The sequence below is a fragment of the Scyliorhinus canicula genome, chromosome 9, assembly GCF_902713615.1.
Source record: "Scyliorhinus canicula chromosome 9, sScyCan1.1, whole genome shotgun sequence".
NCBI lineage: Eukaryota > Metazoa > Chordata > Chondrichthyes > Carcharhiniformes > Scyliorhinidae > Scyliorhinus > Scyliorhinus canicula.
The window spans coordinates 67,108,158-67,127,058 of NC_052154.1; the positions used below are offsets into that span (position 1 = coordinate 67,108,158).

Genomic DNA, 18,901 nt, shown 5'->3' on the forward strand with positions numbered 1-18,901 from the left:
ATACCCGGTGCTCCTCCCCACCCCGCACCAGACCCCTCCATTTCCCTGACTCCCTCAACGCCATGGCCAGCGGTTCAATCGCCAGTGCAAAGAGCAGGGGGGACAGGGGACACCCCTGCCTGGTCCCACGATAAAGCCTAAAATACTCCGATCTCCTTTCATTTGTGACTACACTCGCCATCGGCGCTGCGTAAAGCAGCCTCACCCATTTGATGAATCCCTCCCCAAATCCAAACCTCTCCAGCACCTCCCATAGGTACCCCCACTCAACTCTATCAAACGCCTTCTCTGCATCCAGCGCCACCACTATCTCCGCCTCCCCCTCCACTGCCGGCATCATGATAACATTGAGCAGTCTCCGCACATTCGTGTTGAGCTGCCGCCCCTTGACAAACCCTGTCTGATCTTCATCAATTACCTCTGCACACAATCCTCTATCCTGGTAGCCAGGATCTTCGCCAGCAACTTAGCGTCTACGTTAAGGAGTGAAATAGGCCTATATGATCCGCACTGCAAGGGGTCCTTATCTCAATGGGCTTTCTAACCTCAGCGAATCAGATGTCTGAGGATTCAGGACTTAATCGGGATCTATGTTGCCAGTGTGCTGGCCCATTAGCATACCTTGAATTGCTCCTTGCTGGCACTCCTATTGGCAGCGTGAATTTATCACGATTCTCCGCTGGCAATAACACTTAGACTCCGGAACGGAGAATCCTGCCCAATTTGTATCATCTCCTTTTACTAGTTCGCATTTTTGGCACATGCCACCAGCTAGAAACCTCCCCAACAAAACTTGCCAGTGTCTCACTATGTCCTTTCTGTTTCCCCAAGCATACAGTGGCCATAATCAGTGGGAGCATCAGAAGATGGGTGGGGAATCCCAGAGATTCGGGTCCACAACCTTTGAAGAAAGGGCCACAGAACTCGCGGGGGAAGCCTAGGAGAGGAAAGGATATAGCAAGGTGTATCCAGGGTCTTAAGCTTGCTATAACATGCAGACAGTGCCATATTTTAAGTTGGGTCCCATTCTATTACAACTGAGATTCTATTGAGATTTTCCCAGAGAGTGCCCCAGGTCTCACTGCGATCCCCCTGCAGAGTTTCTAGCACATTTGTACAGGATCTAGAATATATTGTCATAAAGCTTGGAAATTAATTGCTTTGGTTCTGTAGACAACAAGATGTTTTCCACCAGGGAGACAACAGCATTATGTTGCAGAGATGCCTTATTAAGAATAAAATTTTGAAGTTGTAGATATCTAAAAAAAGAGTATCTTGGGATGTCATATTGTTGACACAGTTGCTCAAAAGATAACGAGGAGGCACCCAAAACATGTCCCCTAGCCTAATAAGTCCCCTAATCTTCAAAATATCAAAACCATGGTCTATAAGACCTGGTGGGAAATCTGGGTTACTTTGAATGGGAGAGAGAGCAGAAGTCAAATTAAATTTACCTTCCAACTCGCAGATCATCCTCCACGCTCTGGAGTGTTGATGATTGTTGGATTCTCACACTTGTTCAGCACGGCACAGTCCTAAAATCCCTAAGAAACAACAGAGCTTGTAAGGAGTATTCAGATTGGCCAGCTGCAATATCAAGCCAAATGGAAGTATGGTCCCCTCTTACCCATTCTTGTATAAATCTGAGATGTGAGGCTAATTGATGCATCTTTATTTGGTGCCCCCAGACATCCCTCTGGACTAGGAAGCTGCAATTCGGCCAATTTTGAAAATAAATTTAGTGTACCCAATTATTTTTTTTTCCCCAATTCAGGGGCAGTTTAGCGTGGCCAATCCACCTAACCTGCACATCTTTGGGTTGTGGGTGTGAAACCCACGCGGACATGGGGAGATTGTGCAAACTCTACATGGTCAGTGACCCAGGGCCGGGATTCAAACCCAGGTCCTCAGCACCACGGTCCCAGTGCTAACCACTGCGCCACATGTCGCTCCAATTCAGCCAATTTTAAGAGAGGTATTGTTTTATTCCATGAAAAAGAGCTAAACATCCTATTCATTTCCTTTAAGACCTGAGCAGAAAGCAAAACTGGTATCATCTGTAAGTTATATAACAACCGAGGTAACACAATCATCTAATCAGTGCTATCTACCCAGCCACGATATTAGTAAGGGAGATCCAACAATGTAGGCCCCACTTTATAGATGCGAGCAAGGGGTGTTTGCATTTTATAGCTGCCAAAATTAAGGGTAATAGAAATACCCAAATAAGTAAACCCTGAAGGGGGCATAGCCTCAGGCTTTGAAAGTTAATTTTATCGCCCAAGAAGGAGCCAAACCAACCCACAATTTTGACAATAACAGGAACAGAGACGTCCAGCTTAGACATGAATGGCAACACATGATCCGCGTATAACGTGATCTTGCGTTGCATCCCATAACGAGATAACCCAAATAGCGAATGATTCTGTCTAATTGCCTCCGCTAGGGGCTCATTAGAGCTATTGCAAACATAGCGGGCAACCCTGCGTAGACCCTCACGGAAGACAAATGATCAGACCTATAACTTTTAGTAAGAACTGCCACCAGATAATTTTTATAAAGCAATCTTATTCACTTAGCAAACTCCCCTCCCAGCCCAACGAACTGCAGCGTGTAGAATAAATAATTCCATTCCACCTGGTCAAAAGCTTTCTGTGTCCAATGAGATTACTAAACTGTCTATCACCTGCCTTTGGAAGATCTGAATAATATTTAATAATCTCCTAACATTGTTACATGAATTTCGTCCCTTTGTTAACCTTTTCTGATCAGCCCGGATAATCAGGGAGGATTTGTTTATAGATGCAACGCCAGTATTTTGGACAACAATTTCAAGTTTACATTCAGAAAAATCGGCCTATAGGATGCACATTCCTCAGGGTTCTTGCCTGCTTTCAAAATAAAGGGGTTATTCGTTTCTCAAAGCGACTGAGGCAGCAGATCTGTTTTGAATGAATGATTATATATACCGATCAGAGGATCTATTAGCAAGTCGGCCATATTTACTTCAAGCTGGCGCACCAGCATTTTACACTTTTTGCTGGCCATATATGAAATGACCAAGCCCCTTGCAAAGGTTTCAATCAGAGAGAATTAATGAATACAAGAGATCAAATTTGATGTTAAAGTATTGAATAAAATTATGGTCATTAAGCAGAGATGCATTCAATCTCCAAGATCTAGACAGAGGATAAACCCCCCGAATGAAAATTCCAAAAAGACCGGAGACTACAATATGGAGCAGTAGCGGGGCAGCACAGTGGTTATCACTGTTGCTTCACAGCGCCGTGGACCCAGGTTCGATTCGGAGTCTGCATATTCTTCCCGTGTCTGCATGGGTTTCCTCTGGGCGCTCCGGTTTCCTTCCACAAGTCCCGAAAAACCTGCTTTTTAGGTAAATTGGACATTTTGAATTCTCCCTCAGTGTACCCGAACAGGTGCCGGAGTGTGGCGACTAGGGGATTTTCACAGTAACTTCATTGCAATGTTAATGTAAGCCTACTTGTAACACTAATAAAGATTATTATGAAGGAGACTACTGAAAGTAATATTGTTCTCGCATGGAAAAAAAAAATCAATTCTGGTATTACATTGGTGGGGAGCAGAGAAGAAGGGGAACAATTTGGCCGGGAGTCACCGATATCGCGGCCAAGTTTTGACACTGGCATCAAAATCAGCACGAGCGATGCCGGCGTCAACGGGCCTCCAGGCCCAGTAATTTGCCTCTTCTTCGGGGCCGGAGTGCTGTGCGCTGCTCCGCCACCGAAAGCTGGCCCTACACAGCCGGCGCGAGTCCATGCATGCGCACCATGGCAGGCGCGGTTCCGTGCATACACTCCACGACCGTCTCTGCGCCGCGCATGCGCGTGGTTGATTTCTCCATGCAGGCCCCCGGGCAACATGGCGGAGCTCTACAGGGGCCCGGCACGGAGGAACATAGACCACCAGGATGGCCCCTGCAGTCAGAATGCCGAGGTCCCGCCAGGTGGGACCATACGTAAACCACGCCGATGGGACTCAGCCTGTCCAGCGCGGAGAATCGCCGCTAGGGCTGCTTTCAATGGTCCCCGACCGGAGCCGAATCTCCGGTGATCAGAGAATCGGCGTGGCAGGATTCTCGCCCCCCCCGGGCAATTCTCCGACCCGGCGTGGGCTTGGAGAATCCCGGCCTTTATCTTTGGGATGCATTATTCTCTGAATATCCAAGTACCCCATATCCTTGCATCTCAATGCTATTGTCTTTGCCTGTTGAGTGGGAGGATTCCTAGTTATGGGACGTTTGTCTATCAAAGGATTAAGATGGCATTTGAAGTCCCCACCTATGAAGGAATTTGTTGAAGCTCATTTCGCAAAATGCATAAAGACTTTAGCAACAAAAGTTTGGAGGGCCGTAGACATTCATTATTGAAATACTTTTCCGGTGCAGCATCCCCTGAACCAATACATACCTTCCCCTTGTCCTTCACACAGTTCTCCAATCTAAAAGGCATATTCTTATAAACTAAAATTGTAACCTGCCGGGCTGCTAGTTGAGAATGAGGCAAAAAGATCACCTGCCCCACCCAGTCCCACTTCAATTTCTGGTGCTCCTCGTCATCTAAATGTATTTCCTGCAACAAAGCTATGTCAACATTCTCTTTTTTAAGGTAAGACAGAATCTTTTTGCTCTTAATAGGATGATTTATCCCCTGTGCATTCCAGGAGCAGAGTTTCAAAGTATACACTACTATTGATTTTTCATCCACAGAGTGTGAGATGTTGACACAATCGGTCAAGGACCCCCTCTCGGGCGTGCAACAAAACATGCATTTCCCTATCTGCAACCATATCGGAAGCGCCAATGACACATTATAAAGTATTTTTCTAAGATAGAGGCTTGTCTCTTTTCCTTACAGAAAAAGTAGCCATTCTTAACGGAAGAGCTATTAAGTTATCCAATTTTGAACCTTAACTGCCTGGCCTAATACAATATTCATGTTTGCCTTGCCAACAGGGATTGCTGAATGGGAATCGGGAGGATTTGATTTCCTTTTTTATTCTTCCTTTTAGTCCACGAATGCAGTGGCCTGTTATAATATCCCACTGTTACCTTAAAAAAAAAATCACTTTTTGTATTTATAGAATCATAGACTGTTACAGCACAGAGCGAAGCTGCTAGATTCTTCTTTCCTGTGTTGGTTCTTTAAAAGAGCTGTGCCATTAAGTTCCAATGTCTAATTTTCCCCCCAAAGCCCTGAAAGTTTGTCCTCTTTGTTGCTTTTTGATAGTTTCTATGAAGCTGCTGGTAATGTGCTCTCAATCTTGACTCTCTATGTGAAAATGTTTCAAAATTTATCCACGATTTCTTTCATTATTTTAAATCTAGGATTTTTGGTTATCAACCCTCTTGCTAGGAGAAACAGTTACTCCCTACTTGCTTTATCAAAACACTTCATAATTTTTTTAAAATAAATGTTTCTTATTGGGTTTTTGAACAAAGTATATTCACCGTTATGTACACAGGATAAGAAACATTTGAGCAACTGTTTTGGGTCTCTCCTTAACCTCCACTGCTCTATGGATAACAATTCCAAGCTCCTCAGTCACTATAAAGCTGAAGTCCCTCATCCTGGTAGATCACCTCTATACTCTCGCCTTAAAAACTAGATATTCTTTCAAAAGTATAGTGCCTGGAATTGTAGATGATGTGTTATCTGTGTTGGTCTAACATCAACTGCAACTGGGTGCAGTAAAACGAGAAACAGGCTTCCGACAGCATGGTGGCCTCACGGTAGCATGGTGGTTAGCATCAATGCTTCACAGCTCCAGGGTCCCAGGTTCGATTCCCGGCTGGGTCACTGTCTGTGTGGAGTCTGCACGTCCTCCCCGTGTGTGCGTGGGTTTCCTCCGGGTGCTCCGGTTTCCTCCCACAGTCCAAAGATGTGCGGGTTAGGTGGATTGGCCATGCTAAATTGCCCGTAGTGTAAGGTTAATGGGGGGATTGTTGGGTTACGGGTATAAGGGTTACGTGGGTTTAAGTAGGGTGATCATTGCTCGGCACAACATCGAGGGCTGAAGGGCCTGTTCTGTGCTGTACTGTTCTGTTCTGTTCTGTTCTGACACAGGAGATGGTCCAACACTGTTTTATTGAATCTGTTGATTGCTGTACATAATCTGCTGTGGGTTGACACTCTATTAACCTAACTGATAACCTCTTACTGGCTTGACCAGACTAGCTCTCTATCACATGGTGATGATGTTCATTGGCCAGTGCACTGCGACTATCTCCCCAGCCGTGTCCTAAGAGGGAGAGCCTTAATGCCCTGTGGGCTTTATAGTGGTGATGTCCTGTCTGGTGATTGATTGTTCTGTGTCATGTGTGTTCATTGGTTATCCTGTGTGTCAATCACTGCCTGTCTGCATCTCATGATATACATGAGTGGATATTTTGACAGTAGATACAAGTCTAGCTGAGGCCTAACTGGTGATTGATAAAGGTTTATTGACTTCCTTGTTTTTGTATTTAGTGCCCAATTTACAAAGGCAAAAATCCTGGGCTGGATTCTCCACAGCCCTGCGGCGATATCGCGTTTGCCACGGAAAATCGACTTTCCCGACGGAATCAAGCCCGGCGTCACTCCGGCGATTCTCCGGGCCGTGAATATCCGTGCGTCCACTAATTACGCCGTGCAGCTGGGGGGCCATTGCCAGAGGCCTGCCCAGCGAACCTCCAATCCCAACCAGCTGAGTTCCCAACGGCGTGAAACTAACATGGTATGGCCGTTTGGGACTTAGTCTGCCACTGCCCTGGTGTGGGGGGGAGGGGGCGGGGGGATGGATCTCATGGCGGCCGGCCGATCGGGAGGGGGCCTAGTTTCTTAGTATGGGTCTGCGGTCCGAGTCATTGGAGGCCGCCACCATGCGCATGCGCGGACTCAGAACCGGAAGTGTGAGGGCCCGTATCCGCAGCCAAAGCTGCGTGAAGCACCCCAGGTCCCTGATAGCCCCCTGAAGGTGAGTGAATCGGCTGGAATTTTTTCCAGGAAACTCGGGAGTGCAATACTTGCGTTTTTATGCCGGCGTGGGGACATAGCCCCATTTTGGGAAAATCCAGCCCCGATACTCTTTCAAAACCACTGGTCTACTTAGCAGAGGGAAAATTCAGGAAATTTGTGAAAGATTGAGAATTTTACAACCAATAGTTCTGTAAAGGTGCACATTTTAATTTTCAAAGCTTGTTCAGATCAACTTAATTAATTTTACCCACCAAAGAACAAAATTTTACTGAAGTAAAAGAAAAATACTGTGATGCTGTAATAAACAGAGAACATGCTGGATAAACTCGGCAGGTCTGGCAGCATCTGTGGAGAAAAACAGTTAATGTTTCAGGTTGAAATGATCCTTCTAAATTTAGAGCTGGAACATTAACTCTGTTTCTCTCCACAGATGCTGCCAGACCTGTTGAGTTTGTCCAGCATATTCTGTTTATATAACATAGATTACATGTTTTGCAGAACTATGACCTAAACAAATGGAAGATGTTCTGTAAAAAAAATTGTTTGAATTTCTGCTTCTGTTCTGTTGTACTTTCTTAGAGGATTTGCAGAAAGACAATGAAAGATTAAATTTAGAGGTGGAATACCTGAATCAACAAATTAAGCAATACAACAAATTACAAGAAACTGTCACCATGTTACAGGAGAGCCACAGGTAATTAAAACATGAACAATGTTTCGATAAATTTTGGTCCATTTTATCAACTAAATCATGTAAATATGGAAAAAAGATATGCATAAACAATATTTTTCTATAGTATCTGAGGTATTAAATTGGTAATAAGCATCTGCCATAACACGAATTACAATTTAGAAATAGAATGTACAATAAAAATAACTTGATTGAGAAGATAATTCAAAGCTTTATTTATAGTTTTTTACTTAACTAGCTGCTACGTGAATAATATCATAGCTCCACCTTAAACTACTGAAACAAATGATTTTTAAAAATCACTTTTGGTAACTTATATCCTTTGATGTATTGTACTGTAAAACTATGTGATGATTGTCGGAAATTGTTTTATATTATTTTATATTTTCTTGAAGTAATGTTGTTAGAAACCCTGGGTTCAAAAACATACAGGCTGTATGTGTGCTAAAGCTATAAATCAGGGCCGTAAAGGTGAGGTAATCAGTGATTTTAACCACTTGTTTACAGAGAGATGGCTAATAGAATTTTGTTTATGCTTAGGAGGTTATCTGGGGTCAATGCAAGTTATGAGGGATCGTATTTAGCCCCAGCCAAGTAGGTCATGGCATATCTCAGTGGGACGAGACTGGAGAAGCGTTATACTTGGGATACGGATGATGTGATTAATGGGAGGAGACAGGTTTGTCAGTAGTTTTGCAGTCTGCTAGAAGACTTGAAGTGGACCAGCAGTTTTGCCATAGAACTTTAGTCTGACAAAACAGAAGGATTTTCAGGTTGTTCCTGAAAGGATCTCTCTCAAAGGTCTGCAGAGAAAAGCAAGTAACCTTGAATATTGCCACCGAACAGTAATGGGTTGCTAATATATAATGGCAGGTGTAGATAGCAAGCTAGTTATATTGATTCTGTGTTTAATGTTTGTTTAAACATAAAAGACATCTGTTGGTCAGTGTTATCACTCCTGTGGTTTAGTAGTCTTCCCTCACAGTTTTACAGATTACAAGTTGTTAGCATTTCCATGCAGGAGTACTAACAAAAATTGGAGGCTCTTTGCCAGGATTTAAAATGCTATAATTCCTTGTTTGGCTTGGGATTATTGAATTTAAAGACAGCAATTGTGAGAGTCTGCTTCATTCTTTCAGGCATTGTCAGTTTAACTAGGGAATGACTTGTAAAATGGCTTTTTCAACGGTGATGGGTTTCGTGGGTGTTGAAGGTTACTCTGGGTGGTTTACAAAACGGGTGGTTAATAGAACAGTACAGCACAGAACAGGCCCTTCGGCCCTCGATGTTGTGCCGAGCAATGATCACCCAACTCAAACCCACGTATCCATCCTATACCCGTAACCCAACAACACCCCCCTTAACCTTACTTATTAGGACACTACGGGCAATTTAGCATGGCCAATCCACCTAACCCGCACATCTTTGGACTGTGGGAGGAAACCGGAGCACCCGGAGGAAACCCATGCACACACGGGGAGGACGTGCAGACTCCGCACAGACAGTGACCCAGCCGGGAACCGAACCTGGGACCCTGGAGCTGTGAAGCATTTAGGCTAACCACCATGCTACCGTGCTGCCCCAAAGCTTTTGGCTGCAGTTGACTTTACCTGCAGAGGTGAAGAAGGTGGAGATAATTAAAGCAATAGCTCAGCATTTAACTTTGGAAGAGACACAGTCAAAACCATTGGAATTGGCTAGGATTCAGTAACAAATGAAATAATTGCAACATGATAAAAAAAATAGCTTGAATTTGAATTAAAAGAAAAGGTAAAAGAAAGGATAAGAAAAGAGCGACAAAGGCAGAAGAAAAGGAAAAAGAGAGGGCAGAGAGTGTGATGAATGTTGGAATTTTTTATATAGTTTATATTGTATATATCTGTTGCAGTAATGTTATTAAAAATCATGGTTTTACAGGTAGACTTTGTGTCTGTTGAGATCATTCATTCCAACCATGTATATTGTTTACATATATAGGGCAAATAGAATTTTGTTTATAGAAAGAAGGTCCCTGGGGTTTAGCTAATTGAGGGGCTGTGGTTAGCCTCAGTAAGATGGTCATAACCCTGTTTGTGAGGGAGATAATGTAATTAATGAGAGGAGCCAGGTCTGTAGCAGACAGTTTAGTTTTTAGTTTTGGCTAGGAGCTTGAAGTTGAGCAGAAGCTTTTGCCAAAAGCTGCAAGGTTAAGCCGTAGTCTCCAAAAGACAGAAAGACTTGCAGCTGGTGTCTGAAAGGGTGTCTTTCTCATCCATCAGTATCTTCCAAGAAATCTCTATCTAGTGATGCCCCCAAACCACCTTTTCTAGATTATACAATTTAACAGATTTCCTTACAAACCTTGCCTCCTACACTTGGGCCAATTTTTCTTCCTCGCTTCATCGTCCCAATGACTACACATCATTTTCCAATCTGGTAACCAGAATTCAAGCATATTCTAGGGCAGCACGGTGGTGCAGTGGTTAGCACTGCTGTCTCCACAGCACCAGGGACCCAGGTTCAATTCCAGCCTCGGATGGCTGTATGGAGTTTGTACATTCTCCTCGTGTCTGTGTGAGTTTCCTCCGGGTGCTACAGTTTACTCCCACAGTCCAAAGATGTGCAGGTTAGGTAGATTGCCCCTTTGTGTCCAGGGATGTGCAGGTTAGGTTATGGGATTATGGGGTAAGTACGGGTGGACACTTATAAATGGGCAGAGTGCTGATTTGAAGGCTCAGTGCAGACTTGATGGGCCGAATGACCTCCTTCTGCACTGTAGTATTTTTTTTTTTTAATAATTTTTATTGGAATTTTTTACAGAAAATATAACAACAATAAAAAGCAACAAAATAACCCCATAATAACTGTAACACCCCCCAGATCGTATCAGCGCATGTATCACATCCCCCCCACCCCAATGAACAACAAAAAAACTTAAGAATAAATTAAAGTTAAATAGACAAACATAGTCATCGTCGTCGTCCCCCCTTTTCCCTCCCCCTTCCCCTTTTCCCTCCCCCTTCCCCCCTCCCCCCCCCCCCCCCCCCCCCCCCCCCGCGCTGCTGCTGTCCCAGTACCCTATCGTTGAGCCAGAAAGTCGAGGAAAGGTTGCCACCGCCTAAAGAACCCTTGTACCGATCCTCTCAGGGCAAATTTGACCGTCTCCAGTTTGATAAATCCCGACATGTCATTGATCCAGGTCTCCAGGCCTCGCATCCTTCCATTGTAGCAAGATCCTTCGTCGGGCTACTAGGGACGCAAAGGCCAGCACACCGGCCTCTTTCGCCTCCTGCACTCCCGGCTCCACCCCAACCCCAAAAATCGCGAGTCCCCATCCTGGCTTGACCCTGGATCCCACCACCCTTGACACCGTCCTCGCCACCCGCTTCCAGAACTCCTCCAGTGCCGGGCATGCCCAGAACATATGGTCATGGTTCGCTGGACTCCCCGAACACCTGACACACCTGTCCTCACCCCCAAAGAACCTACTCATCCTAGACCTGGACATGTGGGCCCGGTGCAGCACTTTGAATTGGATGAGGCTAAGCCGCGCACATGAGGAGGAAGAATTAACCCTCTCCAGGGCATCAGCCCATGTCCCGTCTTCAATCTGTTCCCCCAGTTCCCCCTCCCACTTAGCTTTCAGCTCCTCTACTGATGCCTCCTCCACCTCCTGCATAACCTTGTAGATATCAGATATCTTCCCCTCTCCGACCCAGACCCCCGAAAGCACCCTGTCACTCACCCCCCTCGCGGGAAGCGAAGGGAATCCCTCCACCTGCCGTCTAGCAAACGCCTTTACCTGCAGATATCTGAACATGTTCCCCGGGGGGAGCCCAAATTTCTCCTCCAACTCCCCCAGGCTCGCAAACCTCCCATCAATAAACAGGTCCCTCAGCTGTCTGATGCCCGCTCTGTGCCAACCCTGAAATATCCCATCAATGTTCCCCGGGACAAACCGATGGTTCCCCCTTAACGGAGCCTCCATCGAGCCCCCCACTTCTCCCCTATGTCGCCTCCACTGCCCCCAAATCTTGAGGGTAGACGCCAGCACCGGTCTCGTGGTATACCTCGTGGGAGGGAGCGGCCACGGCTCCGTTACCAGGGCCCCCAGGCTTGTATCTCCACAGGACGCCCTCTCCATCCGTTTCCATGCCTCCCCCTCCATCACCCACTTGCGCACCATCAACACATTGGCCGCCCAATAATACCCCGAGAGATTGGGTAACGCCAGCCCCCCCCCATCTCTACCCTGCTCCAAGAAGACCCTCTTCACCCTCGGGGTCCCATGCGCCCAAACAAAGCTCATGATGCTGCTAGTCACCCTTCTAAAAAAGGCCCTAGGGATAAAGATGGGCAGACACTGGAAGAGGAACAATAACCTCGGGAGAACCGTCATTTTGACGGACTGCACTCTACCCGCCAACGATAGCGGCACCATGTCCCACCTTTTAAATTCCTCCTCCATCTGCTCCACCAGCCTGGTAAAATTAAGCTTATGGAGAGTCCCCCAACTCCTGGCCACCTGCACCCCTAGATATCTGAAACTCTTCACTGCCCTCTTAAACGGGAGCCTCCCAATTCCCTCCTCCTGATCTCCCGGGTGCACTACAAATACCTCGCTCTTGCCTAAATTTTACTTATAGCCCGAGAAGCCCCCAAATTCCTCGAACAGCTCCATCACCCCCGGCATGGCCCCTTCTGGGTCCGCCACATACAACAGCAGGTCGTCCGCATACAGCGATACCCGATGTTCCTCCCCACCCCGCACCAGACCCCTCCATCTCCCTGACTCCCTCAACGCCATAGCCAGAGGTTCAATCGCCAGTGCAAAGAGCAAGGGGGACAGGGGGCACCCCTGCCTGGTCCCACAGTAGAGCCTAAAGTACTCCAAACTCCTTCCATTGGTAACTAAACTCGCCATCGGGGCCACGTAGAGCAGCCTCACCCATTTGAACCGCTCCAGCACCTCCCACAGGTACCCCCACTCAACTCTATCAACCGCTTTCTCTGCATCCAGCGCCACCACTATCTCCGCCTCCCCCTCCACTGCCGGCATCATAATAACATTTAGCAATCTCCGCACATTCGTGTTGAGCTGCCGTCCCTTGACAAATCCTGTCTGATCTTCGTGTATCACCCTTGGCACACAGTCCTCTATCCTGGTGGCCAGGATCTTCGCCAGCAACTTAGCGTCAACATTGAGGAGCGAGATAGGCCTGTATGATCCACACTGCAAGGGGTCCTTATCCCGCTTCAGGATCAGAGAGATCAGTGCCCTCGACATCGTCGGGGGCAAAGCCCCCTCTCCCATGCCTCATTGAAGGCTCGTACCAATAGGGGGCCCACCAGATCCGCATACTTTTTATAAAATTCCACCGGGAACCCATCCGGCCCCGGCGCCTTACCTGACTGCATTTGTCCAATCCCCCTGACTAGCTCCTCCAACTCTATCGGCGCCCCCAGCCCCTCTACCAGCTCCTCTTGAATCTTTGGGAAACATAGCCTGTTCATGAAGCTCTCCATCCCCCCTCTCCCCATCGGAGGTTCTGACCGGTACAGTTCCTCGTAGAAGTCCCTAAAGACACCATTTACTTCTGCCCCCTTCTGCACTACATTCCTACTCTTATCCGTCACTCTACCAATTTCCCTAGCCGCATCCCGCCTACGGGGCTGATGCGCCAACATCCTGCTCGCCTTCTCCCCATACTCCTATACCGCGCCCTGCGCCCTCCTCCACTGTGTCTCCGCCTTTCTGGTGGTCAACAAGTCAAATTTGGCCTGCAAACTACACCGTTCCCCCAGCAACCCCTCCTCCGGTGCCTCTGCGTATCTCCTGGCTACATCCAGGAGCTCCCCCACCAGTCTCTCCCTCTCCCTCCTCTCCCTCCTTTCCCTATGGGCCCGGATGGAGATCAGCTCCTCCTGGATCACTGCTTTGAGGGCCTCCCAGACCATCCCCACCCGGACCTCCCCCGTGTCGTTGGTATCAAGATACCCCTCAATACTTCCCCGGACCCTCCTACACACCTCCTCATCAGCCAGCATCCCCACATCCTGGCGCCAGAGCGGGCGCTGGTCCCGCGCCTCCCCCATCTCCAGATCAACCCAGTGCGGAGCATGGTCTGAAATTGGTATGGACGAAAATAATCGGCATCCTGCACCTTCGGGATCAATCCCCTGCTCGGGTCGAAAAAATCTATTCGGGAATAAACCCTATGGACATGGGAGAAAAAGGAATACTCCCGCGTTCTCGGCCTCCCAAACCTCCAGGGATCCACCCCTCCCATCTGGTCCATAAACCCCCTCAACACTTTGGCCGCCGCCGGTCTCCTACCCGTCCTTGAACTGGACCGGTCCAGTGGGGGATCCAGCACTGTGTTAAAGTCTCCCCCCATGATCAGGCCCCCTGCCTCCAGGTCCGGAATGCGGCCCAACAAGCGCCTCATGAAGCCAGCATCATCCCAATTCGGGGCATATACATTAACCAGCACCACCTTCTCTCCCTGCAGCCTACCCTTCACCATAATATATCTGCCCTCCTTGTCCGACACCACCTCAGCCGCCTTGAACGCCACCCTCTTCCCCACCAGAATCGCCACCCACCGGTTCTTCGCGTCCAATCCTGAGTGAAAAACCTGCCCCACCCACCCCTTCCTCAGACGAACCTGGTCCGCCACCTTGGGTCTCCTGGAGCATAGCCACGTCCGCCTTCAGCCCCTTCAGATGTGAAAATACCCTAGTTCTCTTAACCGGCCCATTCAGCCCCCTCACGTTCCAGGTAATCAGCCGGATGAGAGGGCAACCCGCCCTCCCTCCCCCGCTGGCTAGCCATAGCTTATCGACTGCTTGCCCCAGACCAGACCAGCTCGCCCCGCCCGACCCGTTCCCCATGGCGTTAACGCCTCTCCTCTACCCCCCCTGGCCCACACCAGCTCCTTCCTGGCCATTCCAGCAGCAACCCGGTATCCCCCCCCCCCCCTTCCCCCCCAAAGCTAGGACCCCTCCCAGCCGTGACACACCCTCCATGGTACTCCCGTGAGTCAGCTGACTTCTGCTGACCCCGGCAGCTCCCGCCAAAACCCATCCCCTCCCGGCATGGGGTCATCCCCCTCTTGCCACACCTCCTTGGCACCGCTTCAGCGTGGGAAAGAAGACCTGTAGAGGCCACGCCCCCACCGCCAGCTCCGCCACCCTGCCCCGCAGCGCGGGAAACCAGAGGAAAGCCCGCGCTTTCACACTGTCACACCCCACCCTTCTGACGCAGCTCCCCAAAATCCAGTTTCACCCCAACCCCCAGCCCCATACATATAAAACACAAACCCCCAACATTCCCCACATACCCCACAACCATACCCAACAGACAGACCCACCCGGAAACAGAGCAAAAAGAAAACCAGCATAAAAAACACGTGTCAAAATTGCAGAACAACAACAGCGAAAAACAGCAACGGCCATAGTGTGTCCCCAGACCCTAGTTCGAGTCCAACGTCTCCGCCTGTACAAAGGCCCATGCCTCCTCCGGGGACTCAAAGTAGTGGTGCCGGTCCTTGTATGTCACCCACAGGCGCGCAGGCTGCAGCATTCCAAATCTGACCTGCTTGGCATGCAGCACCGCCTTCGTCCGGTTGAACCCGGCCCGCCGCTTAGCCACCTCCACACTCCAGTCCTGGTAGATTCGCACTACCGAATTCTCCCACTTGCTACTCCTCTCTTTCTTGGCCCAGCGCAGCACACACTCCCGGTCGCTGAATCGATGGAACCGCACCAGCACCGCCCGCGGGAGTTCATTTGCCTTTGGCCTCCTGGCCAGCACTCTGTGAGCTCCCTCAAGCTCCAGGGGCAAATGGAAGGACCCCGCCCCCATCAACGAGCTCAACATCGTGGTCACATACGACGGGAGATCCGACCCCTCCAGACCCTCCGCCAGGCCCAGGATCCTCAAATTCTTTCGCCTCGTGCGAACGTCCAGCTCCTCCAAGCGGTCTTGCCACTTTTTGTGAAGTGCCTCGTGCAACTCCACTTTCCCCACGAGGACCACGGCCTCCTCCTCCCGCTCAGCGGCCTGCTGCTGCAACTCCCGAATGGACACCTCCTGGGCCGCCTGGGTCTCAAGCAGCCTGTTGGTAGTCGCATTCAGGGAGTCCAGCAACTCAGCCTTCAGCTCCGCAAAACAGCGCAGAAGAGAAGCTTGCTGCTCCTGTGCCCATTTCCACCAGTCCTCGGGTGTTCCCCCGGCCGCCATTTTGTCCTTCTTCCCCCGCTTTTCTTAGGGAGCTGCTGCAGCTTTTTCCTTTGCCCCACTCCTGGTGAGCACCATAAATTATGGGGAATGCTCCTCTAGACACCTTCCCCACTGGGATTCGTTGAGACAGCGCCGTTTGAGGCCCTCAAATCGGCCCAAAAGTCCTTAAGTAGCGGGAGCTGCCGAACATGCGGCTTAGCTCCGCATAGCCGCAACCGGAAATCTTAAATTCAATTTTTAACGTAACATTTTATACATAAGATAAACAGAAGAATCCCCCCCCCCAGCATTATCAACTAATACCTATATGACTCGAAAAATTAACTCCCCTTGCCTCCTCCCAACCTCTCCTTTCTCCCACCCCCCCCCCCCCCCCCCCCCCCCCCTTTCTAGGAACTGACAATGACCATCTTTTTAAAGTGTAGAATAAATAGACTCCATTGCTTATTGAACCCCTCAGTGGTCTCCCTGAAGGTGAACTTAACCTGCTCAAGATACAGGAACTCCATCAGGTCCCCCAGGCACACTGAGGCACAGGGCAGGGAAGCTGACCTCCTCCCCAACAGAACCCGCCTGTACGCAATCAGCTCAAACATTCGCCCTGTCGCTATGGCTGCCCCGATGCCCAAATGTAGCCCCAAGGGACTGGGCTCCAATTCCAAGTCCAAGATCACCGACATGGTGCTGGAGAAAGAACCCCAAAACTACTTAGACTTTGTTCAGGACCAGAACATATGCACATGGTTGGCCGGGCCCCTCCGACACAGCGCACAAGTGTCCTCTGCCCCTCAGCCGGCTCAACCTTGACCTCGTCAAGTGTTCCCTATGCACCATCTTTAATTGTATTAACTTTAGTCGTGCACAAGGTTGAGGCATTCACCCTCCGCAGGACCTCACACTGCAACCCCTCCTCCAACACCCCCCCCCCCCACCCCCCGCCATCGTCTCACTTGGCCTTAAACCCCTCCAATGACGCCATATTCTCTTCCAGAATCCTCACATAGATTGCAAAAATTATCCTTCCCATCACTAACAACACCCCCTCCAACAATGAGGAGGGTGGTTTCACCGGAAACATCCAAAATGCCTTCCTTGCAAAATCTTGTAGATGTATGTACCTAAAGACCTCCATCCATGGGATCCCAAACTTCTCCACCAACTCCTCCAAGCTCGCAAACTGTAACTTCCAGAAATAAATCCTACCGTGCCTGTGGGGGAGCACGGGAGCGCAATTGGTTAGCACAGTTGTTTCACAGCTTCAGGGTCCCAGGTTCGATTCCCGGCTTGGATCACTGTCTGTGCGGAGTTTACACTTTCTCCCCGTGTCTGCGTGGGTTTCGTCTGGGTGCTCCGGTTTCCTCCCACAGTCCAAAGTAGGTCAGGTAGATTGGCCATGCTAAATTGCCCTTAGTGTCCAAAACGTTTAGGTGGGGTTACTGGGTTACAGGGATGATTTCCACTACCCCCTGCTTCTAACTTTATTTATAAGTGGCTTTTGACTTCTGATGGGCTTTTCATAATTAGAGACGGAGAAAATATCAGTTAGAAGTGTTTCCTTTCACTGTTAAGAATTGTCTGACTGATGATGTGTTTAATCCCGTGTTAAGAATAAAGTTTGTTTTTTTTTGTGAAATGTTTTTTATTGAGTTTTCATATTTTATATCCAACAAATTACAAATTATTAGAAAAAAAAAACATGTATATTTACAGGTAAGCATCTTCATAATAACAACTGTGGCCGCCCCCTTTAGCCGGCATACATATTTTACATTCCCCAATATGGCCGAGGCACATGTTTATAGGCATTTATTTACAGTTTGGTTTTGGGCCTTAGCTTGCCATCAAACCCCCGTAACGAACCCGTAGCCCTCCCCAGATTCCCGTCCATTTTCCCCTGATTCTTGGCCACCCGACTATTCTTCCTCTTGTTCGTTGGCCACAAACAGGTCCCGGAACAATTGCATGAATGGCTCCCACGTTCTGTGGAAGCCGTCGTCTGACCCTCGGATGGCGAATTTGATTTTCTCCATTTGGAGAGATTCCGAGAGGTCGGACAGCCAGTCTGCAGCTCTGGGCGGTGCTGCTGACCGCCAGCCAAACAGGATTCTACGGCGGGCGATCAGGGAGGCAAAGGCAAGGGCGTCCGTCCTCCTTCCCAGGAATAGATCTGGCTGGTCTGAAACCCTGAAGACCGCCACGATCGGGCATGACTCCACCCTCATCCCCACCACTTTGGACATAGCCTCGAAGAAGGCTGTCCAGTATTCCACAAGTCTGGGGCAAGACCAGAACATGTGGACGTGGTTGGCCGGGCCTCTTTGGCACCGTTCACATCTGTCCTCCACCTCCGGGAAGAACCTACTCATACGGTTTCTTGTTAAGTGGGCTCTATGTACCACTTTTAGTTGCGTCAGGCTGAGCCTTGCGCACGTGGAGGTGGAGTTGACCCGATGCAGTGCTTCGCTCCAGAGTCCCCACCCTATCTCCATCCCCAGGTCGTCCTCCCATTTCATTCTTGTTGCGTCCAGTACGGTGTCGTCCCTGTCTACCAGTCGGTCATACATGTCGCTACAGTTCCCTTTCTCTAGGATACTTGCGTCCAGTAGGTCTTCCAGTAGTGTCTGTCGTGGCGGTTGTGGGTACGTCCTTGTCTCCTTTCGTAAGAAGTTTTTGAGCTGCAGGTACCGTAGCTCGTTCCCCCCGGCTAGCCGAAATTTCTCTGTCAGTTCATCCACTGTTGCGATCCTGTCGTCCGTGTATAGGTCCCTGACTGTCAGTGTCCCCCCGTCCTGCCTCCACCTTTTGAAGGTGGCGTCAGTCAGTGCTGGTGTCAACCTATGGTTGTTGCAGATGGGAGCCTTGTCCGACATTTTGGTCAGGCCAAATTGCTGCCGCAGTTGGTTCCAGGATTGGAGGGTGGCTGTCACCACTGGGCTGCTGGAGTGTTTTTTGGGTGGGGATGGGAGTGCTGCCATGGCGAGGGCCCGGAGG

The 18,901-nt window shown here is 49.1% G+C and overlaps 1 protein-coding gene across 5 annotated transcripts in view; it reads left to right on the forward strand.

Annotated features, from left to right (window-relative positions):
* The window catches only part of LOC119971381 (centrosomal protein of 72 kDa-like), a 179,775-nt gene that overhangs the window by 144,241 nt on the left and 16,633 nt on the right, over positions 1-18,901 (forward strand). For all 5 annotated transcript variants that reach the window (XM_038806830.1, XM_038806831.1, XM_038806833.1 and 2 more), the window contains one exon: positions 7,575-7,689. In XM_038806830.1, coding sequence (XP_038662758.1) covers positions 7,575-7,689 — 115 coding nt within the window. The remainder of the gene's footprint in view (positions 1-7,574; positions 7,690-18,901) is intronic.